This window comes from Corvus moneduloides, chromosome 30 (genome assembly GCF_009650955.1).
Source record: "Corvus moneduloides isolate bCorMon1 chromosome 30, bCorMon1.pri, whole genome shotgun sequence".
NCBI classification, from domain to species: domain Eukaryota; kingdom Metazoa; phylum Chordata; class Aves; order Passeriformes; family Corvidae; genus Corvus; species Corvus moneduloides.
In genome coordinates, this window is record NC_045505.1 from 1,560,549 (window position 1) to 1,584,127 (window position 23,579).

Genomic DNA, 23,579 nt, shown 5'->3' on the forward strand with positions numbered 1-23,579 from the left:
GGGGGGGGTCGTGAATTTGGGAGAGGAGGGGGTAGAGGGGACTTGGGGAGGAGAAGGGAACCGTGGGACCCCCCCCAAGGTGAGGGGGGCACCCCTGGGGTGAGGGGGGGGGGGCACCTCAGGACCCCCCAACTTAGGGATCCCTCCAGGGATAAGGAGGGTACTTGGGGACCCCCCCCAGCAATAAAGGGGGGGCACCTCTGGGCCACTCCCCAGTTTAAAAGCCCCCCCCTCACTTTGTTTGGCATAAGTGGGTTCTGGGGTCCCCCCTCACTCCCTCAAAGGACCCAAATTTGGGGTTAAAAAAGCAAAAACCCAAATTTTTATTTAAATAAACCCTAAAGGATGGGGGAGGACACACGGGGGGGGGAGGAGGGACACTGGGGGGACACAGTGGAAAGGGGAGACACAAAATTTGGGGACCCTTAGAAAAAACTACAGTTTAAAAGTGACCCCCCCCCGCCCCCCCCAGGGCTGCACCCACCGCCCCCCCCCCCCCCATAGCAAAATAACTGTATTAAACCCTAAATCCCAACAAAACACCCCAAAAATGCATCTGGGGGAGGAAGGTGAGGAGGCTGGACCCCCCCCCCCCCCAACGGCTTGGGGGGCCCTGGAGTGCCCCAACCGCCCCCCCAGAACCCCCCAACCCCCCCAGCACCCCCAACCCCTGCCAGAGCCCCCAAACTGCCCCCCTGGGCCCCACAAATTTGGGGGAATGGGCTCAGCAGAGCCAAAGTCCTTCCTGAAGTGTCATTGGAGGAGGTCCCCAAAATTTGGGCCCCTCCCCAAAACTCCTGCAGGCCCAGAAAGGGGGTTCAGGGCACAAAAATGGGGGGGGGGAAGGGGATGCAAATTCATCTTTCTTGCCCCTTGGAGCAGTCTGTGATGGGGGACAGGGACACCCTCAAAATGGGGGGGAGGAAGAGCAGGGCCCCGCTCAGAGTTTTTGGGGATGTGTGGCTGCTCCTGCCCCCCCCTTGCCCCAGATCCAGGGGTTTTCCTTTCCCTTGGAACAGGATTTTCCAGGAAACTGGGGGACCCCTTGTCCCACCCCTCCCCCCCCAGGGTGCAGACCTCCCGGCATGGGGGGGCAGAGGCAGCACCCCAAAACCACGCAGAAATAGGAGAAACACCCCAAAACCTGAAGGAGTTCCAGAGGAAATGGAAGTGCTGCTGAGTGTCCTGCAGGATGTACCGCTCAAGTGGGGGCCCCCATATTCCTTTTTTTTCCCTATTTTCCAAAAAAACTGGGGGGTGCACCCCCCAAGCTGAAGCACCCTCCAAAAGCTTCAGGTTTTTCTCCTTTTCCCAAAGAAGAGAGGGATTGATGCTGCTGTTCCCAGCGGGACCCTCCTACCTGTGCACAGATATCCCAGATCCGCCGGGATTTCGGGCAGTTTGGGGGTTCCCAGTCTTTCCTAAGAGGGGGGAGGGGTGGATTCAGGGGTATAACGATGGTGGGGGCATCACTTGAAGATTCCAGGAGGATTTTTGGGATTGTTATCCAAGTTTTTAGGCTGGAGGGCAGGAACAATCCAAGTTTTTTCACACTGGCAGCGCTCGGGCTCTTCCCCATCCTTAGAGGGGGTGAGAAATCCAGGTGAGGCAGAGCATGGTGATGTGGGGGGTGCGGGAGGAAACACCCCCCTCCCGCACCCCCTGAACTTCCCGGCATTCCCAGATTTTCACAGCAGGAGCTGGGAGTCGGGAGGGGTCTTGGTCTGGCAGCCTTGGCACATGCGCTTGTGTCGGAGCAGCCGGTCCGTGCGGGAGAAGCTCTGTGGGGACAGGGGGTCGGTTCAGGGGCGGGGGCGGCGCTCTGAGTTCCAGGGCTGCCCCGCAGCGCATTCCCAAGGGATTCTCTGGGAATACCTGCATGCAGCGCTCGCACTGGTAGGGCTTCTCCCCGCTGTGCACCCGCTTGTGCCGCTCCAGGTGGTACTTCTGGATGAAGCGCATGTCGCACATGTCGCACTCGAAGGGCTTCTCCCCTGCAATTCCGGGTGTGGATGAGCGTGGGGGGTGCTCGTTAACGATTGGGGCCGCTCATTAATGAGGGCTGCTTACCGGTGTGGATGAGGATGTGCCGTTTGAGGTGGTAGCTGCTCCGGAAGGCGCCGAAGCAGTGGTCGCAGATGAAGTTCTTGAGCTGGAAGGAGCCGTTTTGCTCGATCACCACCATCTGAAACGGGGGGGATTTGGGGGTTCAGAGCCGGGGGGACCCCCAGCAGCCCCCCCAAATCCCCCCCCCCGGCCGTCCTGCGCCTGCCGGAGTTTGGGAGATTGTCTTCCTCCTCCTCCTCCTCGTGCGGCGCGGCGGCAAACCTGGGATCCTCGGCGGGAGGAGCTCGGGGGTCCCTCGGCGCCGGGAACCCGCTTGCGGCGCTGCCGGGGGGGCGAGGGGGTGTCAGTGGCCCCCGTGATGGCCCCCGACCCCCCCTCCCAGGCCCCAAAATCGGGGGGGGACCCCCCGCTGAGGGAGGGGACCTGCCTTTTTCATGGATTTCTTGGGGTTGGAGGCCTCAGGAGCATCGTCCTCCTTGCGGGCGCGGGGCTTGTCGGGGTCCTGGCGGAGGGACTGGGGGAGGCAGGAATTGGGGTGGGGTTTGGAAAGGGGGGAGTGGGAACAGAGGATGGGGGGGGGTAGGAATTGAGAGGGCATTTGGGAAGGGGACGTTGGGGGAGCAGGAATTGGGAGGGGTTGGGAAGGGGGCAGGAATTGGGCAGGGGGAATTGGGGGACCAGGAATTGGTGGGGAGGGGTTTGGGAAGGGGTGATTGAGGGGCAAGAATTGGGATGGGGGGACAGGGGTGCAGGGATTGGGGGGGTTGGGAAGGGAAAAGGAATTGGGGGGGGGCATTTGGGAAGGGGAGATTGGGGGACCAGGAATTGGGTGGGAAAGGGGCAGGAGTTGGGGGGGTTGGGAAGGGGGGATGGGGGAGGGTAAGCAGGGGCAGGAAATTGGGGAGGGAGGGTTAAGGATGAACAGGGAATGGAGAGGTTGGGGGATAACGGAATTGAAGGGGAAACAATGGAATTAGAACAGGAAAATCTGAGGCAGGAAAAGACCAAATAAAGGAGGAAAAATCCAAATGAAGGAGGAAAAGCCCAATAACAGAAAGGAAAGGGCAAGTGAAGGAAGGAAAATCAAGTAAGAGCCAGAAATGGGAAATGAAAGGATGAAAAACTCAAAGGAGGAAAAGGTCAAACGAAAAGTGGGAAAATCAAACTGAAGCAGGAAAACTAGAGGTGAAAAAAGGCAAATTAAAGCAGGAAAAAGCCAAATTAGAAGTGGAAAAGGTCAAATAAAATATAGAAATGGATGAATAAAAGGAAAAAAACTCCAAGTTGAGGAGGAAGAGGCAAATTAAAGGTGGAAAATGCCAAATTTGAGGCAGAACAGCCCAAATTAAAGCACGAAAAAACCAACTTAAAAGACAGAAAATGCAAATTAAAGGTGGAAAATTCCAAATTAAAGCAGGAAACCCCCAAATTAAAGGTCGGAAACGCCAAGCTAAAGGCACAAACCCCCAAATGAAAGGGTGAACCCCCCAGTTCAAGGTGGGATCCCCCAGTGGAAGGTGCCAGACCCCAGCTCCGTACCAGGAGGTCGGGGCTGGAGCCCCGTTCCCGGCTCCCGTCCTGTTTCCCGCCGGATTTGGGCATCATCTTCTTGCTGGCGACGGTGGGGACGAGGCAGACGCCCGAGAGCCCCTCGCAGGCCAGGAGACTCGCCTGGAACAGGGACCCCCGGCATCAGCCCCCTTCTTTTGGGCCCTGACAGGGGTTTGTGGATTTTCTGGGGAAATTTTGGGATGATCGGGAGGGAAGTTTGGGATAATCCTGGGGAAACTTTGGGATGCTGCCAGAATAACTCTGGGAAGACCCTGAAGTGGAAGGGAGGGGGCTGAAGCCTCTGCTTCCAGCCCCGTGAGGATTTAAGGTCAAATGATGAAATTCAAGGGGATCGTGCAGCGGATTCGGGATGGTCCTGGGGAAAAGGGGGCTGAACCCAGGGCAAAATGGGAACACCCCAAAACTGGGAATGGAGGAGGCTGAGTCCCCTTTTTTGAGGCCTGTCAGGACCTAAGGGTTAATGGGAAATTAGGGGATAATCCCAGGAAAACGGTGGGGAATTATGGGGAAAATCTGGGATAATTACAGAGTAACTCTGGGAAGAGCCCCAAAGAAGGAGGGTTTGGGGGGGCTGAACCCCTTATTTGGAGCCTGACGGGACCTAAAGGCTGATGGGAAATTTGGGGAATCCTGGAGAAAACTGGGATAAGCACAGGGAAAATTTAGGATAAACCTGAGAAAAGCTTGGGAAAATAGCAGGGAAAACTGGGATAATCCTGGGGTAACTCTGGGAAGGACCCCAGGTGTGTTTGGGGTCTGAACCCCCTCCTTCCAGCCCAGTGAGGATCTAATGGGTAATAGGAAATTTCAAGATAATTCAGGGGAAAATTTGGGTTTATCCCAGGGAAAACTTGGACAATTCCAGGGGAAACTGGGAGAATTCAGGAATAACTCTGGAAAAACCCCCGAAGTGGGGAGGGGAAGGTGGGGGGAGGCAAAGACATCCCAAACTGCCTCCTGAACTGCCTTTATTGGGGCCCTAAAGGCTAACAGGAAAATCTGGGAAATCCTGGGGAAAACTGGGATAATCCTGGGAAAAAATTGGGATAATACTGTAGAAATTTTGGGATAATCCTGGGAAGAACCCCAAGTGTGGAAGGGGAGCTGGAACCTCCTTTCTTGAGGCCTGACAGGCCCTCAGGGCTAAGGGGAAAATTCAGGATATTTCTGGGGAAAATCAGGATAGTTTTGGGGAAACCAGGGATAATCTTGGGATATCTCCCTGGAGCAGGGAGGGGGGATGGGGAGGCACCCCCCACCCTGGCGCAGGGTGAGGGAAGCTCCAGCTTCAGCTCTCTCCCCTCTATTTTCCCTTTTCCCATTTCTTTGGGGCTGCTGTTCCCCCAAGTTCCTGGGCCTGGGGGTATCAGGATGCAGGGGGTGGGGGCTCATTACCTGAGCCATGCTGTGGGAGCCTTTGGCCTTACTTCTCGCCCAGGTAAAGCTCGTTTGGGGTAAGAAAAGGTGGGATCAGTAAATTTTTATGGATTTTTGGGCGGGCTCCAGTACCCGCCACGGCGCCGCCATTCCTTCTCCTCCTCCTCCTTCTCCTCCTCCTCCTCTTCCTCCTCCCGGGGGGGCCACTGGGGCAGGAAGGGGGGGGACACAGGGCCGGGCCCCCCCCCAAAGCCGGGACCCCCCGAGCTGGGCGGGCGCTGGAGCTGCAGGGACGGAGCTGAACCCGGGGGGCTCCGCCTGGGGGGAAACAGCGGGAAAGGGGGGTCAAAGGGGGGGCACAGGGGGGGCACAGGGGGGGCAAAGGGGGGCCAAAGGGGGGGGCAAAGGGGGGGCACAGGGGGGTGAAAGGGGGGACAAAGGGGGGGGCAAAGGGGGTCACAGGGAAGGACCTCGGGGCGGGGGGGTCCCAGGACAGGATGACACCGGGGGGAGCTCCCGGGACAGGGGCTGGGGGGGGTGCCGGGGTGGGCGACCCTGGGGGGAGTCCCAGGGCAGGGGGAGGCGGCGGGGGGGCTCTGGGGATCCCGGGGGGGGACACAGGGGGATCCCGGGGGGGCTCTGGGGATCCCGGGGGGGGACACAGGGGGATCCCGGGGGGAGATACAGGGGGATCCCGGGGGGGGACACAGGGGGATCCCGGGGGGGTGACACAGGGGGATCCCGGGGGGAGATACAGGGGGATCCCGGGGGGGGCTCTGGGATCCCGGGGGGGAGATACAGGGGGATCCCGGGGGGGAGATACAGGGGGATCCCGGGGGGGTGACACAGGGGGATCCCGGGGGGAGATACAGGGGGATCCCGGGGGGAGATACAGGGGGATCCCGGGGGGGCTCTGGGGATCCCGGGGGGGGACACAGGGGGATCCCGGGGGGGTGACACAGGGGGATCCCGGGGGGGAGATACAGGGGGATCCCGGGGGGAGCTCTGGGATCCCGGGAGTCCGTAACCTGCGGGGGGGGGGGGGGCGGCTCTGGGGGGCCACCACGGGGAGGGGTCTCGGGGAGGGGGTCACACCCGGGGTGACCGGGGAAGGGGAGGGCACGGGGCGAGCGGGTCACAGCGGGGGGACGCCAGGGAGGAGTTACCGGGGGGGTCCCAGCGGCGCTGTCCCGGGGAGGGGTCACAACCGGGGGAAGGCCCGGGGAGGGTCACGCCGGGAGGGGCCACACCGGGGATCGGGGCCGCCCCTCTCGTTAGGAACCTCCCCCCAATCCCTCCCCATCTCCCTCCCACCCCCAGCCCGTTCCTCTCCCCCCATCCCCGATGGGAACGGCGCCCGGGTACCGGGCAGGGCCTTGGTGGCCCCGAGGGTGCCGGAGGGTCCAGCGGGGGGGTCGGGGGGGGTCGGTCCGTACCTGCCGCGGCCCCTCCGCGCTCCGACCGCCCGAGCCCGGCCCCGCCGCCCCCCCGCCGCCGCCACCCGGAACCGGAAGCCCCCGCCCCCGCCGCCGCTTCCGGGGGCGCCGCGCGCTGGGCGCAAGGAACGGCGCCTCGCGCATGCGCAGAGGGGGAGGTGAGGCCGCGCCGCCATCGGGGCTGAGGGCGTTGCCACGGCAACGGCGCGGCCTGGAGCCCCCCGAGAGCCTCCGGCGTCCCTGATCCGTGCCCACGAGAGCCACCCACCCCCTCGATCCCCCCGGCTCACCGAGACCGGCACCGACTGCGGCCCGACCCCCCCCCCCCGGCCCCCCCGGGAGCGGGACCGACGCCCTCCCACCCCACAGTCCTCCCCCGACGCCCCCCCCGCTGCCCCCACTCACGACCCTGCCCCCACTCACGACCCCCCCACTACAACCCGCCTTTGGCCCCCCCGTCGCTCTGGCCCCTCCCTTCGCGGTCCCCCCCGTGACCCCTTTTGGGGGATAGTGCCCCCCTTTCCTCTGCCCCCCTTTATTGCCCCACCCCCACCCCAGGTACTCGCCCCCTCCGTGGCGTCCGGGAATCGAGGGGGAATCCTGGAAATGGGGCACTGGGACTGGGGGGGGATCCTGGAAATGGGGCACTGGGACTAGGGGGGGACACTGGGAATGAAGCGCACTGGGACTGGTGTGGGGACGCTGGGGATGGGGGGGGACACCAAACACTGGTGGGGGGACACACGGAACGATGGGGGGACACGAGGGATGGATGGGGGGGTACATTAGTGATGGGGGGACCACACTGGGGGCAGGGGGGACAATGGAAATAGGTTTGGGAACACACTGGGAATGGGTTGGGGGGACATATGGGGGTCACCACTCTTCCCTTTTCTCACGGATCTGGGGACACAGTCCTGACCCTGCCCCCTTTGCCCAGAACCCTCCGGGGCCCCTTCCTGAGTCCGGGACTTTGCTCCTTGCCCCTTGGTGACGTGACCAGAGGAAAATTCCGTCCTGGGAAGGGGAGAGAGAGGAGCCGGGAGAGCCTGACCCCGGGAGAGCCTGATCTGGGAGAGCCTGATCCCAGGAAGAGCTTGTCTGGCATCATCTGGTCCCAGGACCACCTCATCCCAGAAGAACCTGGTCCTGAGAGCACCTGATCCTGGAAAATTCCAGCTGGCAGAGGTGAGAGAATCTGGGAGCACCTGAGCCCAGAGAGCCTGATCCCCAGAGAAGCTCATCCTGGGAACACCTGATTTTGCCATCATCTTGTCCCAGAAGCCCCAGAAGAACATGATTCTGGAATCACCTTATCCCAGGAGAATTTCATCCTGGGAGCACCTTATCCCAGGAGAATTTCATCCTGGGAGCACCTTATCCCAGGAAATCCTTATCCCACAGTCACCTCGTTCTGGGAGCACCTTACCCCAGGAGAACCTTGCCCCGGGATCACTTCATCCCAGGATTATCTCCTTCTTCCAGGAGAATCTCATCCTGGGATCCCGCATCCCATCACCCTCTGCCAGTCCCAGGCCTAGGGTCCTTCCCAGCGCATTTCAGGGTCTCCCCGTATTCTCCTGCCATGGCTGAGCCCTCTGGGATTGGGGACAGCATCCCATTGGACGACCCCGGCCTGGACAACACAGCTGGGGAGGAATTCCTGCAGGAGGTGTTCCAGATCCTGCTGGAGGAGGGTGTGCGGAAGAGCACGGACGTGACACAGAAGGTTGGGACACCAGAGCACCGGGGAGGGCGGGGGTTCCCAATCCCACCCCACCCCACTCCCATTTCCAGTCCCAATCCCCATTCTCAGTCCCAGTCCCGTTCCTGTCCCCACATGTGTGTGACTGGAAGGAGCCCCCTCGGAGGGGGTGGGGTCCCCAGTCCCTCCCTGTTGCCTGTCCCAGTCCCAATCCCATTCTCGTTCCCAGTCATTCCCAGGTGTGTAACCGGAAGCAGACATGGAAATGGGTGGGGGTCACAATGCTGCTCCTTTCCCAGTCCCAGTCCCAGTCCCAGTCCCAATCCTGTTCCCAATACAAGTCCCACTTCCAGTCCTGTTCCAATAGTCAGTCCCATTCCCAGTTCCAGTGCTATTCCCAGTCCCATTCCCAGTCCCATTCCCAGTCCCAGTTCCAGTGCTATTCCCAGTCCCATTCCCAGTCTTATACTTGGAACAGGATTGGGAGTGGGACTGTGATTGGGAGTGAGAATAAATCCCAGCTGCAGTCCCATTTTCATTTCCATTCTCATTCCCAGTCTTGTTTCCATTTCCAGTCCCATTTTCAATCGCACTTCCAGCCCCATTCTCATTCCCATTTCCCATTCTGTTGGCAGTCCCAGTTCCATTCCCATTCTGGTTCCCAGTTCCAGTCCCAGTCCAATTCCCAATCTTGTTTCCATTCCCAGTCCCATTCTCAACCCCATTCCCATTCCCACTGCGGTTTCCAGTCCCGTTCCCAGTCTCTCCCAGTCATTCCCAGAGCATTCCCAGGTGTGTGACTGGAAGGAGCCGCTGGAGCTGCGGGAGCTGCTGGATCTGGAGCTGCGGAGCGACGGGGAGGGGCGGGAGCGGCTCCTGCAGCGCTGCCGGGACGTGCTGCGCCTCAGCGTCCGCACCGGTGCGCTCCCAGTACTCACCAGCGCCCGCCCTACACGGGAGGGAGTACAGCCCCGGGGCAGGCCCAGCGCCTCCCAGTTTAGCCCTGCACAAGCTCCCAGTTTGGCACGGCACCTCCCACTTCAGCCCCCGTGGTTCCCAGTGTGGCCCCTGGTGCCTCCCAGTGTCAAACACTGTGGCCCCTGCCACGTCCCCCTCCATGTCCCCCCCGAGATTCCTTTGTCTCCCTTGACACCCCTGTGTCCCCCCATTTCCCCCCCACATCCGCTCCCTGACCCCCCCTGTCCCCCCAACTCCCCCATGTCCCCCCATGTCCCTTCTGTTCCCTCCCTACCCACCCCCGATCCTCTCATGTCCCTCCATGTCCTCCCTGGCCCCCCAATGTTCCCATTTCCTCCCATCCCCCCATTCTGCCCTCCATGTCCACCCCATCTCCCCAAATTTCCTTATGACCCCCCCCCCATGTCCCCTCTGAACCCCCCAGGTCCTTCCCTTACCTTCCCGTGTCCCACCTCCCATGTGCCATCCCCAAGCCTCTCATGTTCCCCCCATTTTCCCCTATTCCCTCCCATATCCCCTTGAGTCCCCCCATGTCCTCCTCTGACCACCCCACGTCCCTCCCGTGTCCCCCCAGGTCACCCCCGCTTCTTCAACCAGCTTTTCTCGGGGCTGGACCACCACGCCCTGGCAGGGCGGTTCCTCACCGAGACCCTCAACACAAGCCCGTGAGCCCCCAGCACCCCCAAATGGGGGCAGGGGGGTGGGGGGACCCCCCAAAAACCTGCTGTGGCTCCTCCTCCCCCCCAGATCCACCTGCGAGGAGCCCCTGGTGCTGATGGAGTGGGAGGTGCTGGGGCAAGGATTTTGGGCTGCTGAGGTTTGGTGGGAGGGTTTTGGGGGTGTTGAGGAGCCCAAAGGAGAGAGGACCCTCCAAAAACCTGCCCTGACTCCCCCAGTCCAGCCCCCAGTGCTGGTGCTGATGGAGGACGGGGTGCTGGGTGCGAGGGTTTGGGGTTGCTGAGGCTCCAGGGGAAGGTTTTGGGATTCTGAGGTTTCAAGGGGAGGGGGACCCTCCGGCTCCCACTGAGCCCTTCCAGATACACGTACGAGGTGGCTCCCGTGCTGGTGCTGATGGAGGAGCAGGTCCTGGCCAAGCTTCGGGAGCTCGTGGGATGGAGCAGCGGTGATGGGATCTTCGCTCCCGGTATCCTGGCCCCTTCCTGGGGATTATCCCTGTCCACCCCGTCCCCCTGGCAGCCTGGCCATGATGCCCTGGGGGTGACACAGAGGTCCCTGTCCCCCGCTTTGGGCAGGGGGCTCTATGTCCAACATGCTGGCCATGAACGTGGCGCGATTCCGGCGCTTCCCGGAGAGCCGGAGCAGAGGGAACTGGGACCTGCCTCGCCTGGCCCTGTTTGCATCCCAGGAGGTGGGAGCGGGGGGCTTGAGGTCACCCCAAAACCTGATCCTCAGGGTCATCCCAATTTGGATCCATGAGGTCGTTCCAAACCTTATCCCTGGAGTGACTCCAAATTCAGGTGCCTGGTGTCACACCAAACCTGATCCCTGGGGTCACCCCAAATCTGATCCCTGGGATCCCCACAAAACCTGATCCACGGGGTCACCTAAGGTCATCCCAAAACCTGATCCTGGTGTCACTCCAAAGCTGATCCTGGAGGTTGCCCTAAACCTGATCCATGGGGTCACCCCAAAACGTGGTCACTGAGGTCACCCCAAAACCTGGCCAATGGGATCACCCCAAATCTGGTCCCTGGGATCACCCCAAGTCTGGTCCCTGAGGTTACCCAAAATCTGTTTCCTGGGGTCCCCCAATCCTGGTCCTGTTTTCCTGCCCAGAGTCATTATTCCATCCAAAAAGGAGCTGCTTTCCTGGGAATTGGCATGGACAACGTTCACCTGGTGCGGACAGACGAGAGGTGGGTGCTGGGGGGTCCCGGGGGGCCCCAGGTCGGGGGGTCGCTCTGTGTCCCCATCCCTGTCCCTTCCTCTCAGGGGGAAGATGATCCCGGAAGAGCTGGAGAAGGAGATCCAGAGGGTGAAAGCTGAGGTGGGGGGAGGCTGCACTCCCCGTGTCCCCAGAGCTCCCCAAACTCCCCAATGCCTCCCCAGTATCCCCAGTGGCCTTCCCAGTGTTTCCAAAGCTCCTCCAAAGTCCGCGTGTCCCCCTCTGAGTCCCCAAAGCCTCCCCAGTGTTCCCAAAGCCCTTCCCATGTTCCCAAAACCCGCGTGTCCCCCTCTGAGTCCCCAAAGCCTCCCCAGTGTCCCCAAAGCCCTTCCCATGTTCCCAAAACCCCCATGTCCCCCCATGTCCCCAGTGTCTCCCCAAATAGCCCAATCCCCCCAGTGTCCCCCCAAAAAACTCCAACCTCCTCCAGTGCCCCCCCAATATCCCTTCAATGTCCCTCCAATGCACCCAATGTCCCCTGTCTTCCCCAGGCCTCCTGTCCCCCCTCAAAGTCCCCTGTCTACCCCAAAGTCCTCTGAACCCTGTTTCCTGCATCCCCAATGTCCCCCTGTATCCTCCACCCCCCCAACCTACCTCCTGAGCCTCCTCAAAGTCCCCTCAAATGCCCCCCAGGGCTCGGAACCCCTTCTTCGTCTGTGCCACCGTCCTGGCCACGTTTGACCCCCTGTGCCCCCCTGTCCCCTATCTCCCAAATCCCCCCCAAGCCTTCCTAGATCCCCCTAAAACCTCCAGATATCCTCCAAATCCCCCAAAAAGCTTGCCCAAATGCTCCCCCAGGACTTGGAGCCCCTTCTTTGTCTGTGCCACCATTCTGGGCACTTTTGACCCTCTGTGTCCCCCTGTCCCGTATCCCCCAAATCCCCCTCAAGCCTCTCCAGGTCCCCCCCAAGCCCCCTCAGGCCCTCTGCAAATCCCACTCAAACCCCCACAGATTCCCCCCCAACCCCTCTCAAAGCTCCCCCAAATGCCCCGCCCAGGGCACGGAGCCCCTTCTTTGTCTGTGCCCCCATCCTGGCCACCTTCAACTCCCTGTGGGCCCCCTGCCCTCTACCCCCTTCCATGCCCCCTGCACCCCCAACCCCTTCCAGACCCCTCCCTAATGCCCCCAGGGCTCAGAGCCCCTCTTCGTGTGTGCCACAAGTGGCACCACCGTCCTGGGTGCCTTCGACCCGCTGGATGCCATCGCTGACGTCTGTGCCCGCCATGGGCTGTGGCTGCATGTGGACGTGAGTTTGGGGGGTCCCCGGTTTTGGGGGGCCCGGGGGTCCCCCGCGGGTGCTGATCCCCCTTTCCCCGCAGGCAGCCTGGGGGGGCAGCGCCCTCCTCTCCCCCCAGCTCCGTCACCTCCTTGCTGGCATCCACAGGTGTGTCCCTCCCCCTGCCCCCAGCAGACTCCCACCCCTCCCCCTCCACGTTTTTGGGGTTCCCCTTTTCCCCACAGGGCCCCTCAAATCCCGCTGTTCCCCCTGCCAGAGCCGACTCGGTGACCTGGAACCCCCACAAGCTGTTGATGGTGGGGTTGCAGTGCTCGGCGTTCCTGCTCCGTGACAGCTCCGTAGGTGCCCCCCATCCTGAATTCCTGCCCCTGGGATGCCTCCCCGGGCCCCCTCATTAATTTTGGGGTGCTCCCCGCTCCTCCCAGGGGCTTCTGCAGCGCTGCCACGGTGTGGGGGCCTCGTACCTGTTCCAGCGGGACAAGTTCTACGACGTGTCCCTGGACACAGGGGACAAGAGCCCCCAGTGCGGCCGCCGCGCCGATGGCCTCAAGCTCTGGATCCTCTGGAAAGCTGTGGGGTCCCGGGGGCTGGGACGGCGTGTGGAGCGGGCGTTCGCTGCCACTCGGTGAGCCCCGGGATCAGGGGGACCCCCCACCCTCCCAAACTGGGCTTCACACCTTTGTTCCCCGCCAGGTATCTGCTGGAGCAGGTGAAGAGGAGGGAGGGATTCCAGCTGGTGATGGAGGTAGGGATGATGCTGGAATGTGGGATGGGGGAACGTGGACACTTAAAAATCCTGGAGGCTGGAATGGCACAGGTTTAAATCATTCTGGAGGTTTAACTTCCGGGGGATTAATCCCAAAGATTTGAATCCCCGAATTTAAATTCCAGAGTTTTCAATCCCAGAGGCTGAAATCTCAGAGGTTTAAATTGTCCCAGAAGTTTAAATCTTGGAGGTTTAAAACCTTGAGGACTAATCCCAGAGGTTTAAATCCCAGAGATTGAAATCCTGGAGAGTGGAATTCCAGAGGTTTAAATCATCCCAGGGGTTGAAATCCTAGAGGTTTAAATCCTGGAGGTTTAAATCATTCTCCAGACGTTTGAATCCCTGTGGATTAATCCCAGAGGTTGAAACCCTGGAGATTTAAATCCTGGAATTTAATTCCCAGATATTTAAATAATCCTGGAGTTTCAAATCATCCTGGAAGTTTCTATTTTGGAGGTTGAAATCCTGGAGGATTAAATCCTGCAGGTTCCAATCCCAGACAATTAAATACACAAGACCGAATTCCTGGTGGTCTGAATCCCTGTCAGATTCTGGGAATTGGGTGAATGGCCATGATCTCCTTCTTCCTGGCCATGATCTTCCTCTTCCCGCAGCCGGAATTCCTCAACCTCTGCTTCTGGTTCATCCCGCCCAGCCTGCGGGGCCAGGAGAGCTCCCCGGAATTCTGGGACAAACTGGGAAAGGTGAGCCCAGAATTCCAAATTCTCCCCCCCCCTCCCCCCCCCCCCAAAGAGCCCCCAAATCTCAAATAAATCACCTGAAAATAAAAACAAAATCCTCCCAAAATGGTGTTTCCCCCCAGGTGGCCCCAGCCATTAAGGAAAAGATGATCCGGAGGGGCTCCATGATGGTGGGATACCAACCCCAAGGATCCCGGGTCAACTTCTTCCGGCAGATTGTCACCAATCCTGCTGTCACCCGCCAGGACCTGGACTTCTTCCTGGATGAGATCCAGGAACTGGGATGGGATCTGTGAGCACTCCCAAAAACCCCTGTGAAAGACCCCGAAACCTGCACCTGAGGAAGAGGAGCAGAGTCTTGATTTCCTCCCCACATCCCAAAATTCCACACTTAGGGAATAAAACAGCATTTAATGGCCCTGATCTGATAATAACTTGATATAATCCCACCCCCCAAAATGGGGTTTAGGGGTGTAGGGGGTCCCTCAATTCCCCTGGGACCTCCAGAGGAGGTTGTGGATTCTGGGATCAGGATGTAGTGGCCTTGTGACTCTCCTGACATTCCCATCACTTCTCGAAGCTCCAGAGGTCGGAATTCGGATGGAAGGGGATTTGTGAGCACCCGAAAAACTCTAGGGAGGGTACCCCAAAACCTGCCCCTCCCCATCCCTGAGGAAGTGGAGCAGAGCCTAGGCTTCCTTCTGGAATCTTTGAATCAGGAATAAAGATGGGAATTCTCAGCACTTGATCCCAAAATTCCACACTCATGGAATGAAAACAGCATTTAATGGTCCCGATTTCGTATTAATTTGATATCGCATCCCCCTTTCCCCCTGAAATGGGGTTTGGGGGTCCCTCAATCCCCCTGGAGGCTCTGGAGGAAGTCGAGGATTCCAGGGTCGAGCCGGGCGGGCTCGAGGCAGGATCGGAGCTTGGACGCTGTGGCCTCGTGTCGCTCCCGCCGCCACCACTCCCGCAGCATCTCGAAATTCCACAGGATGGGACTGCCAGGATTTTCCTCCTGGATCTGCTCCAGCCGGCTCCGCTCCAGCCCTAGATGCAGGATTCCCACTTCCTGCCACTCTTTTCCCAATCTTTGGGCGACTTGCATCAAATCCCTCTCCGTCAAGCGCCGGGGATTCACAGGTGGAGCTGGAATCCCGCCAGGACGACATCCCGAAATGGGGTCCCCCCTCACCTCGGGGGTGTCCCCGTTGCGTTCCCAGGGAGTTTCTTCTGGGATTTGCTCTTCCAGGGGCAGCTGGAAGCGCTGGATGAGGTCGAGGCGGCCGAGCTGCCGCAGGATCCCGGCGGTCACGCGCAGGGAATTCCCCGGGAAGCGCTGGAGGAGGATCCGGCACAACTCGGGGCGCGATGCCGGGAGCAGAAGCCCGGCAGGAACTCGCCCTTCCAGCAGGAACTTCAGGCTCTGGAATTGCTCCTCCGGGAGCGCCTGGTGCACCTCCAGCAGCGTCGCCCGCTCGTCCCTCGCCATCGGGACAGAAAATCCCGCAGGGAAAAGGGGTCAATCCTGGGACACAAAGGTTGGGAGGGGTCACCACGCAACCCAAAAACTGGGGGGAAAAGGGAGCCACTCCTCGGCCCGAAAAAATTCGGGGTGAGGGTGAAAAGAGGTCACCCTGTGCTCCACAAATTGGGGGTAGAGGGGTCATCGGCCATCCCAGTGCCCCCAGCCTGCCCCGGGGCTGAGCCCTCCCAGTGTCCCCCTGGAGCACCCCACCCTGCCCTGGGCCTGAGACACCCGAGTGTGGCCCCAGTGTCCCCCCATCCTTCCCTGGGCCTGGGACCCCCAATGTCACCCCAGTGCCCCTTCTCCGTCCTGGCTCCGCCCGATGTCCCCGCCGTGTGGCCAGTGCCCTTTGTTCCGGGTCCCCGCCATCTCGCCGTGCCCGCGGTGCCCCCCCAGCCCGGATCCCCCCCGCTGTCCCCCCAAAGCCCCGTTTGTCCCCGCCCCGCCGCGCTCCGCTCTCACCGCGCTGCGCTCCCACCGCGGCGGTTCCGCGTCGGGCGGTGGGCGCGGGCCCCGGGCGGGGGCGTGGCCTCCGCTCCCGCCAAGCGGGCACCATGGCAACGGGGGCGGGGCTCGGTGTGAGGGGACGGGGGGGCTCGGTGTGAGGGGACCGGGGGGGCTCGGTGTGAGGGGAGCGGGGGGGGCTCGGTGTGAGGGGAGCGGGGGGGGCTCGGTGTGAACGGACCGGGGGGGGGGCTCGGTGTGAACGGACCGGGGGGGGGCTCGGTGTGAACGGACCGGGGGGGGCTCGGTGTGAACGGACCGGGGGGGGGCTCGGTGTGAGGGGACCGGGGGGGCTCGGTGTGAGGGGACCGGGGGGGCTCGGTGTGAGGGGAGCGGGGGGGGCTCGGTGTGAACGGACCGGGGGGGGGCTCGGTGTGAACGGACCGGGGGGGGCTCGGTGTGAGGGGACCGGGGGGGGGCTCGGTGTGACGGACCTGGGGGGGCTCGGTGTGAACGGACCGGGGGGGGGCTCGGTGTGAACGGACCGGGGGGGGCTCGGTGTGAGGGGACCGGGGGGGGGCTCGGTGTGAACGGACCGGGGGGGGCTCGGTGTGAGGGGAGCGGGCAGGGCTCGGTGTGAACGGACCGGGGGGGGCTCGGTATGAACGGACCGGGGGGGGCTCGGTGTGAGGGGACCGGGGGGCTCGGTGTGAACGGACCGGGGGGGCTCGGTGTGAGGGGAGCGGGCAGGGCTCGGTGTGAACGGACCGGGGGGGGCTCGGTGTGAACGGACCGGGGGGGCTCGGTGTGAGGGGACCGGGGGGGCTCGGTGTGAACGGACCGGGGGGGCTCGGTGTGAGGGGAGCGGGCAGGGCTCGGTGTGAACGGACCGGGGGGGGCTCGGTGTGAACGGACCGGGGGGGGCTCGGTATGAACGGACCGGGGGGGCTCGGTATGAACGGACCGGGGGGGGGCTCGGTGTGAACGGACCGGGGGGGGCTCGGTGTGAACGGACCGGGGGGGCTCGGTGTGAGGGGAGCGGGCAGGGCTCGGTGTGAGCGGACTGGGGGGGGCTCGGTGTGAGGGGAGCGGGCAGGGCTCGGTGTGAACGGACCGGGGGGGGCTCGGTGTGAACGGACCGGGGGGGGCTCGGTATGAACGGACCGGGGGGGGGCTCGGTGTGAACGGACCGGGGGGGCTCGGTGTGAGCGGACCGGGGGGGCCGCGGCTGCACTGAGGGGCGCGGCCTGGGGCCGCCTGCAGCGGGGCCGGGGGCGGTTCGGGGGTGCGGGGACTGAGTCCAAGTGCCCCAAGTCCCCCCAGCAGCCCCCAACAATCCTCGATCCCCCCCAGTCCTTCCGTCACTTCCAATGCCCCCAATGCCCCCAATCTCGCAGTCTCCCCAGTAACCCCAATCCCCCCCATCAGCCCCAAATCCCCTGGTACCTCCAGTCCCCCCAGCCCTCCCAGTCCTCCCAGTATTCTCCAGTCTCTGCATTCCCCCAGTTTCCCTCAGTAACCTCTAGTCCCTGCAATCCCTCAGTCCCTCCAGTATCCCCCCGCACGCCCCAGTCCTCCAGCATCCCCCAGTACCCCCCAGACCCACTAGTATCCTCCAACTCCCCAGTAACCCCAGTATTCCCCAGTCCCCCCAGTAACCCTGAATTCCCCCAGTCCCCACAAAATCCCCCAATTCCCCATTCTCTCCATTACCCCTGGCACCCCAGTATCCCCTAATCTCCCAGTCCCCCCAGTAACCCCTTATCCCCCAGTCTCCGCAGTCACCCCTGTATCCCCCAGTCCCCCCAGTCCTTCAGTGGCCCCCATATCCCCGTGCACCCCCCAACCTCCCCAGCATCCCCGAACCACAACCCTCCCGAAGTGCCCCCCCAGAGTCCCCCAAACCAGACTGACCTGGCCACCCCTCCCCCGACTCCCCCAAGTCCATCCCACCGCCGATGGTGGGAAGGTCCTTATTGTTCCTCCCTCGTTTTTTCTGGGGTGGGCTCCCTCCCGGGGGCGGGTTTGGGGGGGTCGCCCTGGGCGGACTGGGGGGAGTCGGAGGCCTCCCCCCCATCACACTGCGGCACTGGCGGCCCCGCGAGAGCCCTTCCCGCCGCCCGCCCTCGTCCGACACCCCGGAGCCCCTCCCGAGCTCCCCAAGAGCGGTGAGTGACCACCGGGGACCCCCGGCCCCACTGAGCGAGAGCGACCCCCCCTCGTTACCCCCGCTCCTTTTCTTTTTCCGCTTCCCCTTCCCGGAGCCCCCCGCCATGGCTGCGGTGCGGGGGGAGGGGCGAGGGGGAGCCACCCCCTTCCCCCCCAAATTCAGGGGGTCCCTCCACGGATGGGGAGGCACCGGGGAATGGGAGGGGCTGTGGGGTGGGCCGAGGGTGGTGACGCCATGTCACTGTGTGTGTGTCCCCCCAGCATCAGGAGAGGCACGGAGGGGGTGGGGGCAGGTGGGATCCCTCCCTCGGGGGCGGCAGCGACCCCCCCTTGGAGTGTCCTCGGGCCCCCCAGTTCTCTCCCTTCCCCCTCCCTCCCCCCCGGCAGGGTCCCTCCATCTGGGTGACGGCGGCAATGGACGCGGGGAGGGTGTCGGCCCCCCGAGACCCTTCTGACCCCTCACATCCCCGGGACTCCCCGCTGCCCGAGGGTCCCCCCACAGGTGAGACCACCCCCCCCTCCCCCAAAAGAGGCCTCTGGCCACGGTAAGAGGTTCTGAGGGGGCCCCCTGGAATCGCAGAGGAGGGGTGGGTGCTTTTTTGGGGGTCCCCTGGGGACCTGCGATGCGGGGGGGAAACCTGCGCCCGTGGTACAGGGAGATCTCAAACCTGAGGGAGGGACCCTGGTCCCGGGAGTCCCAGGGATGTGGGGGGATTGGGATCCCATGGTGTGGAGGGACTCTGATCCCGGACTGTGGAAGTGACCCCATCTCAGGGTAAGGGAGTCCTGGGAATGTCGGGGTACCTGTACACAGGGGGTACCCAGAGATGTGAGAGTGTCCTGTTCCCATTGTGTGGGGTACCCCAATTCCAATGTATTCACATTTCCCATGCCCCAGGATATGGGGGTGTCACATTGCTGTGGCATGGGGGTGCACCAATTCCAGGGTCTGGGGGTGCCCCAGGGATGTGGGGGTGTCCCAGTCCCATGGAATGGGGTACCCTGATCTTGGAGTATGGGGATGCCCCAATCCCAGGATATGGGAGTCCCAGGAATGTGGGGTTGTCCTATTCCCATGGTGTGGGGTACCCTGTTGCCAGGGTATGGGGGTGTCCCAATTCCAGGGTAAGATGGTGCCCTGATCCCACAACTCAGGGGTACCCCAGTCCTGGAGTGCAGTGATGTCCCATTCCCATGGAATGGGGTACCTTGATCCCAGGATACGGTGGTGCCCTGATCCCAGGATATGGTGGCACCACAGTCCCAGAGTTCAGGGTCAGTATCACCTGATTTGGGGCTGCAGGGTTGTTCTAATCTCATGGCATGGGAGTGCCCCAATATTTGGGTGCAGGGTTGTCCCAGCCCCATGGCACGGGGATGTCCAAGTTTGGGGGTGCAGTGATGTCCCCATCTCATGGCATGGGAGTGCTCCAATACTGGGGTGCAGGAATGTCCCAATCCCATGGAATGGGAATGCCCTGATTTTGGGGTGTAAGAATGTCCCAATCTCACATGATGAGGATGTCCCAATACTGGGGTGCAGGGTTGTCCCAAACCCATGGCATGAGGGTGTCCTGATTTTGAGGTGCAGGGGGGTTTCTAGGTACCCCAACTCCATCCCTGGTTTCCAGAGGGAATTTGGGGTCACCCCTGGGTGGTGCCACCCCCATGTCTGTCCCAGACCCTGGCCCCCCTGCACCCTGATTCCAGACCCTTGTCTGGGTGGGAATGGGAGGGCTGGGGGGAACTGAACTCTGGCTTTGGAATAGGATAGGGATGGGGGTAGGAAAGGGGAGGGAGAGGCAACAGGGGTGGGGAAAGGGGAAAAGGGATGGAGAAGGTGGAAAAGGGTTTGGGATGGGGAAGAAGGGATGGGGAAGGGGGAGAAGGAATGGAAAAGGCTCAGGGGGAGTGAAGAAAGGAAAGAGGGGATGGTGCAGATAAGGATGGGATAAGGAAGGGGAAGAGAGGATGGGAAAAGGGGAAGAGGGGCTGGAGAAGGTGGAAAAGAGGATGGAGAAAGGACAGTGGGGATAGAGAAGGTACAAATGGGATGGAGAATGTGGAAAAGGAATGGAAAAGGGGAAGAGAGGATGGAGAATGGGCAAAAGGATGAGGGTACCAGTGGGACCAGGATGGGACAGAGGGCCCGGAGCAGGTGCCAGTTGGACAGGGCAGGTGTCATTGGGATGGGGCAGGTAAGGGACAGAGGAATTGGTGGAGGTGTGGATGGGATGGGGCACGTACACATGGGATGGGGAGAGGGATTGGAGCAGGTGCTGATGGGACGGGGCTGGCGCCAAAGGGCCCCAGGCCCCTTCCCTACCCCGCCAGTGCCCACCCCTGTCTCCCACAGCCCATCCCGGCCAGGCCCGGCCACGCCGGAAGCCCTTCAGGCCCCCCGTGGGGGGACCGAGCCCCCTGAAGGAGCTGCTGGGGCCGCAGGGGGCTGGGGTGCGCCCCACAATCTGCGGGGAGTGCGGGAAGGGCTTCAGCCGGAGCTCGGACCTGGCGCGGCACCGCATCACCCACACCGGGGAGCGCCCCTTCACCTGCAGTGCCTGCGGGAAGGGCTTCAGCCAGAATTCCAACCTGGCCACACACCAGCGCATCCACACCGGGGAGAAGCCCTTCGGCTGCCGGGACTGCGGGAAGCGCTTCGGGGAGGGCTCGGCGCTGGTACAGCACCGGCGGACGCACACCGGGGAGCGGCCGTACCGGTGCGGGGAATGCGGGAAGAGCTTCAGCGTCAGCTCCAACCTGCGGCGGCACCGCCGTACCCACGGCCGAGAGCGGCCCCACCTCTGCCCCGAGTGCGGGGACACTTTCTGGAACCCCGGCCAGCTCCGGAGGCACCGCAGGGAGCACGTGGTGTGAGGGGGAAGCGGGGTGGGCATGGGGACAGGGACACCTGGATGGGGTGGGACACCCTGGAGGGGGGTGGGACACCGTGATGGGGACACCAGGATGGGGATGGGGAGGATGGGATGGGGATGGAGACAGGGACACCAGGCTTGGGACACAAGGATGGAGACACCAGGATGGCAATGGAGGCACCGCGATGGGTACAGGGAAACCAGGATGGGGACACTGATGGGAATGGGGACACCAGGATCAGGATGGGGATACCAGGATGGGGACACCAGGATGGGGACAGGGACACCAGGATGAGGACCCCAGAGTGGGGATGGGGACCCTGGAATTGGGGTGCGTGGATCTGCTGACATCATCAATAAAAGGTCCCCGAGCAGCCTGGTCCCACCACACAGATTTGGGGACCCCCCCCATGGCGTCACCCCCAGGGGGTGATGACAGCATCTTCCCACTGCAAAGTCTTGGGGTCACCGAGTGATCCCAGTGTGGCCACAGGAAGCTTTTTCGGTTCTCCCAGGCAGGCCAGATCCAGTGCCAGCCCAGGGCACCTGGGGGAAAATGGGAGCGGCACGGGGATGCCCCACTCACACAACTGGCACCCCCAGGCACTCTGGGGGGCTCTGGGAGGGAGGGTTGCAGGAGGAGCACACCAAAATCCTGATCCCACAGTCTCGGAATCCCACAATCCCGCTCACAATTCTCTGGCCTTTTTGCATCATTACAACCATTTTTAATTTCTGGGGGACAGGAAACGCACCCTCAGAACATCAGAAGGGGCTCAGGGATTTGGGGGGGTGCAGGGGGCACCCCAAAACCTCAATCCTGCTATTCCATGATCCCAGAATTCCTTGATCCCACTCATGAACCTCTGGCCTCACTGGATAACTCTAACCATTTTTATTACTGGGGAGCAGGGAATGTGCCTTTTGGACCCTCAGGAGTTCTTGGGGGGGTGGCAGGGGGCACCCCAAAACCTCATTTCCACGATCCTGGGATCCCTCGATCCTGCTGTTGAACCCTCTGGCCTCATAGTGCAATTCCAATCGTTTTTAATTCCAGGGGGCCCCCGCAAAACCCCTGGGGGGTCTCAGGAGTTTGGGGGGGTGCAGGGCACACCTTAATCCCACAGTCTCTGTATCCCACAATCCCAGAATCCCAGAATCCCGTGATCCCTCTGGGCTTGTGTAATTCCAATCATTTGTAATTCTGTGGGGGAGGCAGCAGAAAATGCACCCCCAGATCCTTGGGAGGGGGAAAAAGAGTTCAGGGGGGTGGAGGGGGCACAAGGAGCACCGCAAGAGTCCAGTTCTGCTATCCCATAGCCCTGGAACCCCATGACCCTTCCAGCCTCATTCTGTAAGGATTCCAACCAGTTCTAATTCTGGGCTGCTGGGGGGCGGGCAGGAAGTGCCCCAATAAAACCCTCAGGGGGGCTCAGGGGTTTCGGGGAGGGGCAGGGGAGTGCCCCAAAACTCTGATCCCGCTATTCCCTGATCCCAGAATCCTTTGATCCTGCTACCAAGCCCTCCAGCCTCCTTGCTTAACTCCAACTATTTTTAATTACTGGAGGGCAGAAAACGCACCCTCCTATCCTTGCAGGGAGGGGGGGACTCAGTGGGGTGGGGGGTACAGGGGACATCACAAGACTCCAATCCCAAAATCCCATGATCCTGTAATCCCTTGATCCCACCGTTGAAGCCTCTGAGCTCTTTGTGTAATTCCAACACAATTTCTAATTTTGGAGGGAGGCGGAGGTGGGGCAGGAAACACCATAGTAAAAACCTTGGAGGCCTCCGAGATTTGGGGGGTGGTGTAGGGGGCACCTGAAAACCCCTACAATCACACAATCCCATCCTGGAATCCCTCGATCCCACTCACAGTCATCTGGTCTTGTGTCATTCCAATAATTTTTCATTCTAGTGGGAGGAGAGAGGGAGCCAAAATGCCCCTCTGGAGTCAGGGAGACTCAGGGCTTTGGGGGGTGTCTTGGTTTAAGACAATTTAAGGGGGGACACTCTGAAATTATTTGCTTCCTGTCAGTTTTAACCTATCCCTTTCCACCAATAAGAGAAATAAGAGAAATGAGTACAAGTATATATAAGTGAGAAAATAACAGTTTACCAAAAAACTGGAAGAGCAACAGGCAAAAAGGAACAGCAAATAACCACTGGATACAAAAATGCTGAACCTCACAAACCTCACAGGAACAAAGAGAGCCCCAAAACTGTGGAGTGATCCCTACGCCTGGAGGGTGCTGGCCACAGGTGACCCTGTGTACGGAGACAAAGGGAAAATGGTATTGGCCCTCCCCTCCCTTGGCTTTCCAGCAGCCGAAACTCCATTGGAAAAGGTTGGTGATGCACTCTGGCACCTGAAATTTGGCCAAGGGCCAAAACTCGTGGAGGGACATCACCCTACTTGCAGCACCCATCTGGGGCAGTGTGGACTCAGTGCTGTCTCGCTCTGCCCTGGAGGGGGACTTCCCACTCCACAAGAGGCAGACACGCTGCACAATTCACTCTGAAACAGTTAGAACTGTTGTGAGTAGAGCCAAGATGCAGGAGAGAGGCAAAAGAACCCACAAAAAGCAAAAGACATGAAGCAGGAGAACTCTGCTTGGGTACTCAGACCTTAAAAACCCTCCCTGGGGCCACCTTTCAACTGCCTCCCAAGACTCTGTATGGCCAAGCTTTCATTCCCGTGGAACAAGCTCTCCCTCACAGTAAGGCACCTGTGGCCAAGAAGGGGATTCCACCTTCCAGAATTGCCAACATCAAAGGATTTCTCGCAGACAAAAGCTGCCAGGACCAACGGC

At 61.4% G+C, this 23,579-nt stretch overlaps 4 protein-coding genes across 12 annotated transcripts; 2 read left to right on the forward strand and 2 right to left on the reverse strand.

Annotated features, from left to right (window-relative positions):
- Window positions 1-862: 862 nt before the first annotated feature.
- ZNF740 (zinc finger protein 740) lies at window positions 863-6,507 on the reverse strand. 4 transcript variants are annotated; one of them, XM_032094172.1, is made up of 8 exons: window positions 6,453-6,507; window positions 5,035-5,334; window positions 3,607-3,738; window positions 2,495-2,581; window positions 2,329-2,388; window positions 2,071-2,185; window positions 1,876-1,994; window positions 863-1,781 (listed from the first exon to the last, which is right to left on the reverse strand). In XM_032094172.1, exons 2-8 carry the CDS (start codon window positions 5,041-5,043, stop codon window positions 1,689-1,691), a joined length of 615 nt encoding a protein of 204 aa, XP_031950063.1. In that variant the 5' UTR covers window positions 5,044-5,334; window positions 6,453-6,507; the 3' UTR covers window positions 863-1,688. The 4 variants fall into 4 exon arrangements, with proteins under 4 accessions (XP_031950063.1, XP_031950066.1, XP_031950062.1 ...); XM_032094175.1 differs by having other exon boundaries at window positions 5,149-5,334; window positions 6,453-6,501; XM_032094171.1 differs by lacking the exon at window positions 6,453-6,507 and adding an exon at window positions 6,183-6,259 and having other exon boundaries at window positions 5,149-5,334.
- Window positions 6,508-7,262: 755 nt separating this feature from the next.
- Window positions 7,263-14,169, forward strand: CSAD (cysteine sulfinic acid decarboxylase). Of its 6 annotated transcripts, XM_032094110.1 has the most exons (15): window positions 7,263-7,640; window positions 7,938-8,181; window positions 8,950-9,076; window positions 9,710-9,800; window positions 10,173-10,279; window positions 10,389-10,504; window positions 10,933-11,012; window positions 11,089-11,143; window positions 12,172-12,288; window positions 12,362-12,426; window positions 12,536-12,617; window positions 12,705-12,904; window positions 12,973-13,024; window positions 13,660-13,749; window positions 13,869-14,169. In XM_032094110.1, exons 2-15 carry the CDS (start codon window positions 8,038-8,040, stop codon window positions 14,040-14,042), a joined length of 1,500 nt encoding a protein of 499 aa, XP_031950001.1. In that variant the 5' UTR covers window positions 7,263-7,640; window positions 7,938-8,037; the 3' UTR covers window positions 14,043-14,169. The 6 variants fall into 6 exon arrangements, with proteins under 6 accessions (XP_031950001.1, XP_031950004.1, XP_031950005.1 ...); XM_032094114.1 differs by lacking the exon at window positions 7,938-8,181 and having other exon boundaries at window positions 7,515-7,640; XM_032094112.1 differs by lacking the exon at window positions 7,263-7,640 and having other exon boundaries at window positions 7,790-8,181; window positions 13,664-13,749; window positions 13,869-13,991.
- Window positions 14,170-14,510: 341 nt separating this feature from the next.
- Window positions 14,511-15,842, reverse strand: LOC116436780 (death domain-containing protein CRADD-like). Its single transcript, XM_032094168.1, has 2 exons — window positions 15,740-15,842; window positions 14,511-15,277 (listed from the first exon to the last, which is right to left on the reverse strand). Exon 2 carries the CDS (start codon window positions 15,239-15,241, stop codon window positions 14,603-14,605), a length of 639 nt encoding a protein of 212 aa, XP_031950059.1. The 5' UTR covers window positions 15,242-15,277; window positions 15,740-15,842; the 3' UTR covers window positions 14,511-14,602.
- Window positions 15,843-17,525: 1,683 nt separating this feature from the next.
- Window positions 17,526-21,140, forward strand: LOC116436772 (zinc finger protein 853-like). The gene is made up of 3 exons (XM_032094161.1): window positions 17,526-17,889; window positions 18,278-18,392; window positions 20,247-21,140. Exons 1-3 carry the CDS (start codon window positions 17,680-17,682, stop codon window positions 20,765-20,767), a joined length of 846 nt encoding a protein of 281 aa, XP_031950052.1. The 5' UTR covers window positions 17,526-17,679; the 3' UTR covers window positions 20,768-21,140.
- Window positions 21,141-23,579: the final 2,439 nt, after the last annotated feature.

What these genes read in the sequence shown, in the direction of transcription:
- ZNF740 (XM_032094175.1), bottom strand. An exon ending in CCTCCCGCCGAGGATCCCAG is followed by an intron (nt 2,186 to 2,328) that starts GTTTGCCGCCGC and finishes CCCCCGTTTCAG; the next exon opens with ATGGTGGTGATCGAGCAAAA. An exon ending in GCACATCCTCATCCACACCG is followed by an intron (nt 1,995 to 2,070) that starts GTAAGCAGCCCT and finishes CCGGAATTGCAG; the next exon opens with GGGAGAAGCCCTTCGAGTGC.
- CSAD (XM_032094110.1), top strand. Translation starts at nt 8,038, where the DNA reads ATGGCTGAGCCCTCTGGGATTGGGGACAGCATCCCATTGGACGACCCC. An exon ending in GATTCCAGCTGGTGATGGAG is followed by an intron (nt 13,025 to 13,659) that starts GTAGGGATGATG and finishes CTCTTCCCGCAG; the next exon opens with CCGGAATTCCTCAACCTCTG. An exon ending in TCTGGGACAAACTGGGAAAG is followed by an intron (nt 13,750 to 13,868) that starts GTGAGCCCAGAA and finishes GTTTCCCCCCAG; the next exon opens with GTGGCCCCAGCCATTAAGGA.
- LOC116436780 (XM_032094168.1), bottom strand. Translation starts at nt 15,241, where the DNA reads ATGGCGAGGGACGAGCGGGCGACGCTGCTGGAGGTGCACCAGGCGCTC.
- LOC116436772 (XM_032094161.1), top strand. Translation starts at nt 17,680, where the DNA reads ATGGTGGGAAGGTCCTTATTGTTCCTCCCTCGTTTTTTCTGGGGTGGG. An exon ending in TCCCGAGCTCCCCAAGAGCG is followed by an intron (nt 17,890 to 18,277) that starts GTGAGTGACCAC and finishes CCCCCCCGGCAG; the next exon opens with GGTCCCTCCATCTGGGTGAC. An exon ending in GCCCGAGGGTCCCCCCACAG is followed by an intron (nt 18,393 to 20,246) that starts GTGAGACCACCC and finishes TGTCTCCCACAG; the next exon opens with CCCATCCCGGCCAGGCCCGG.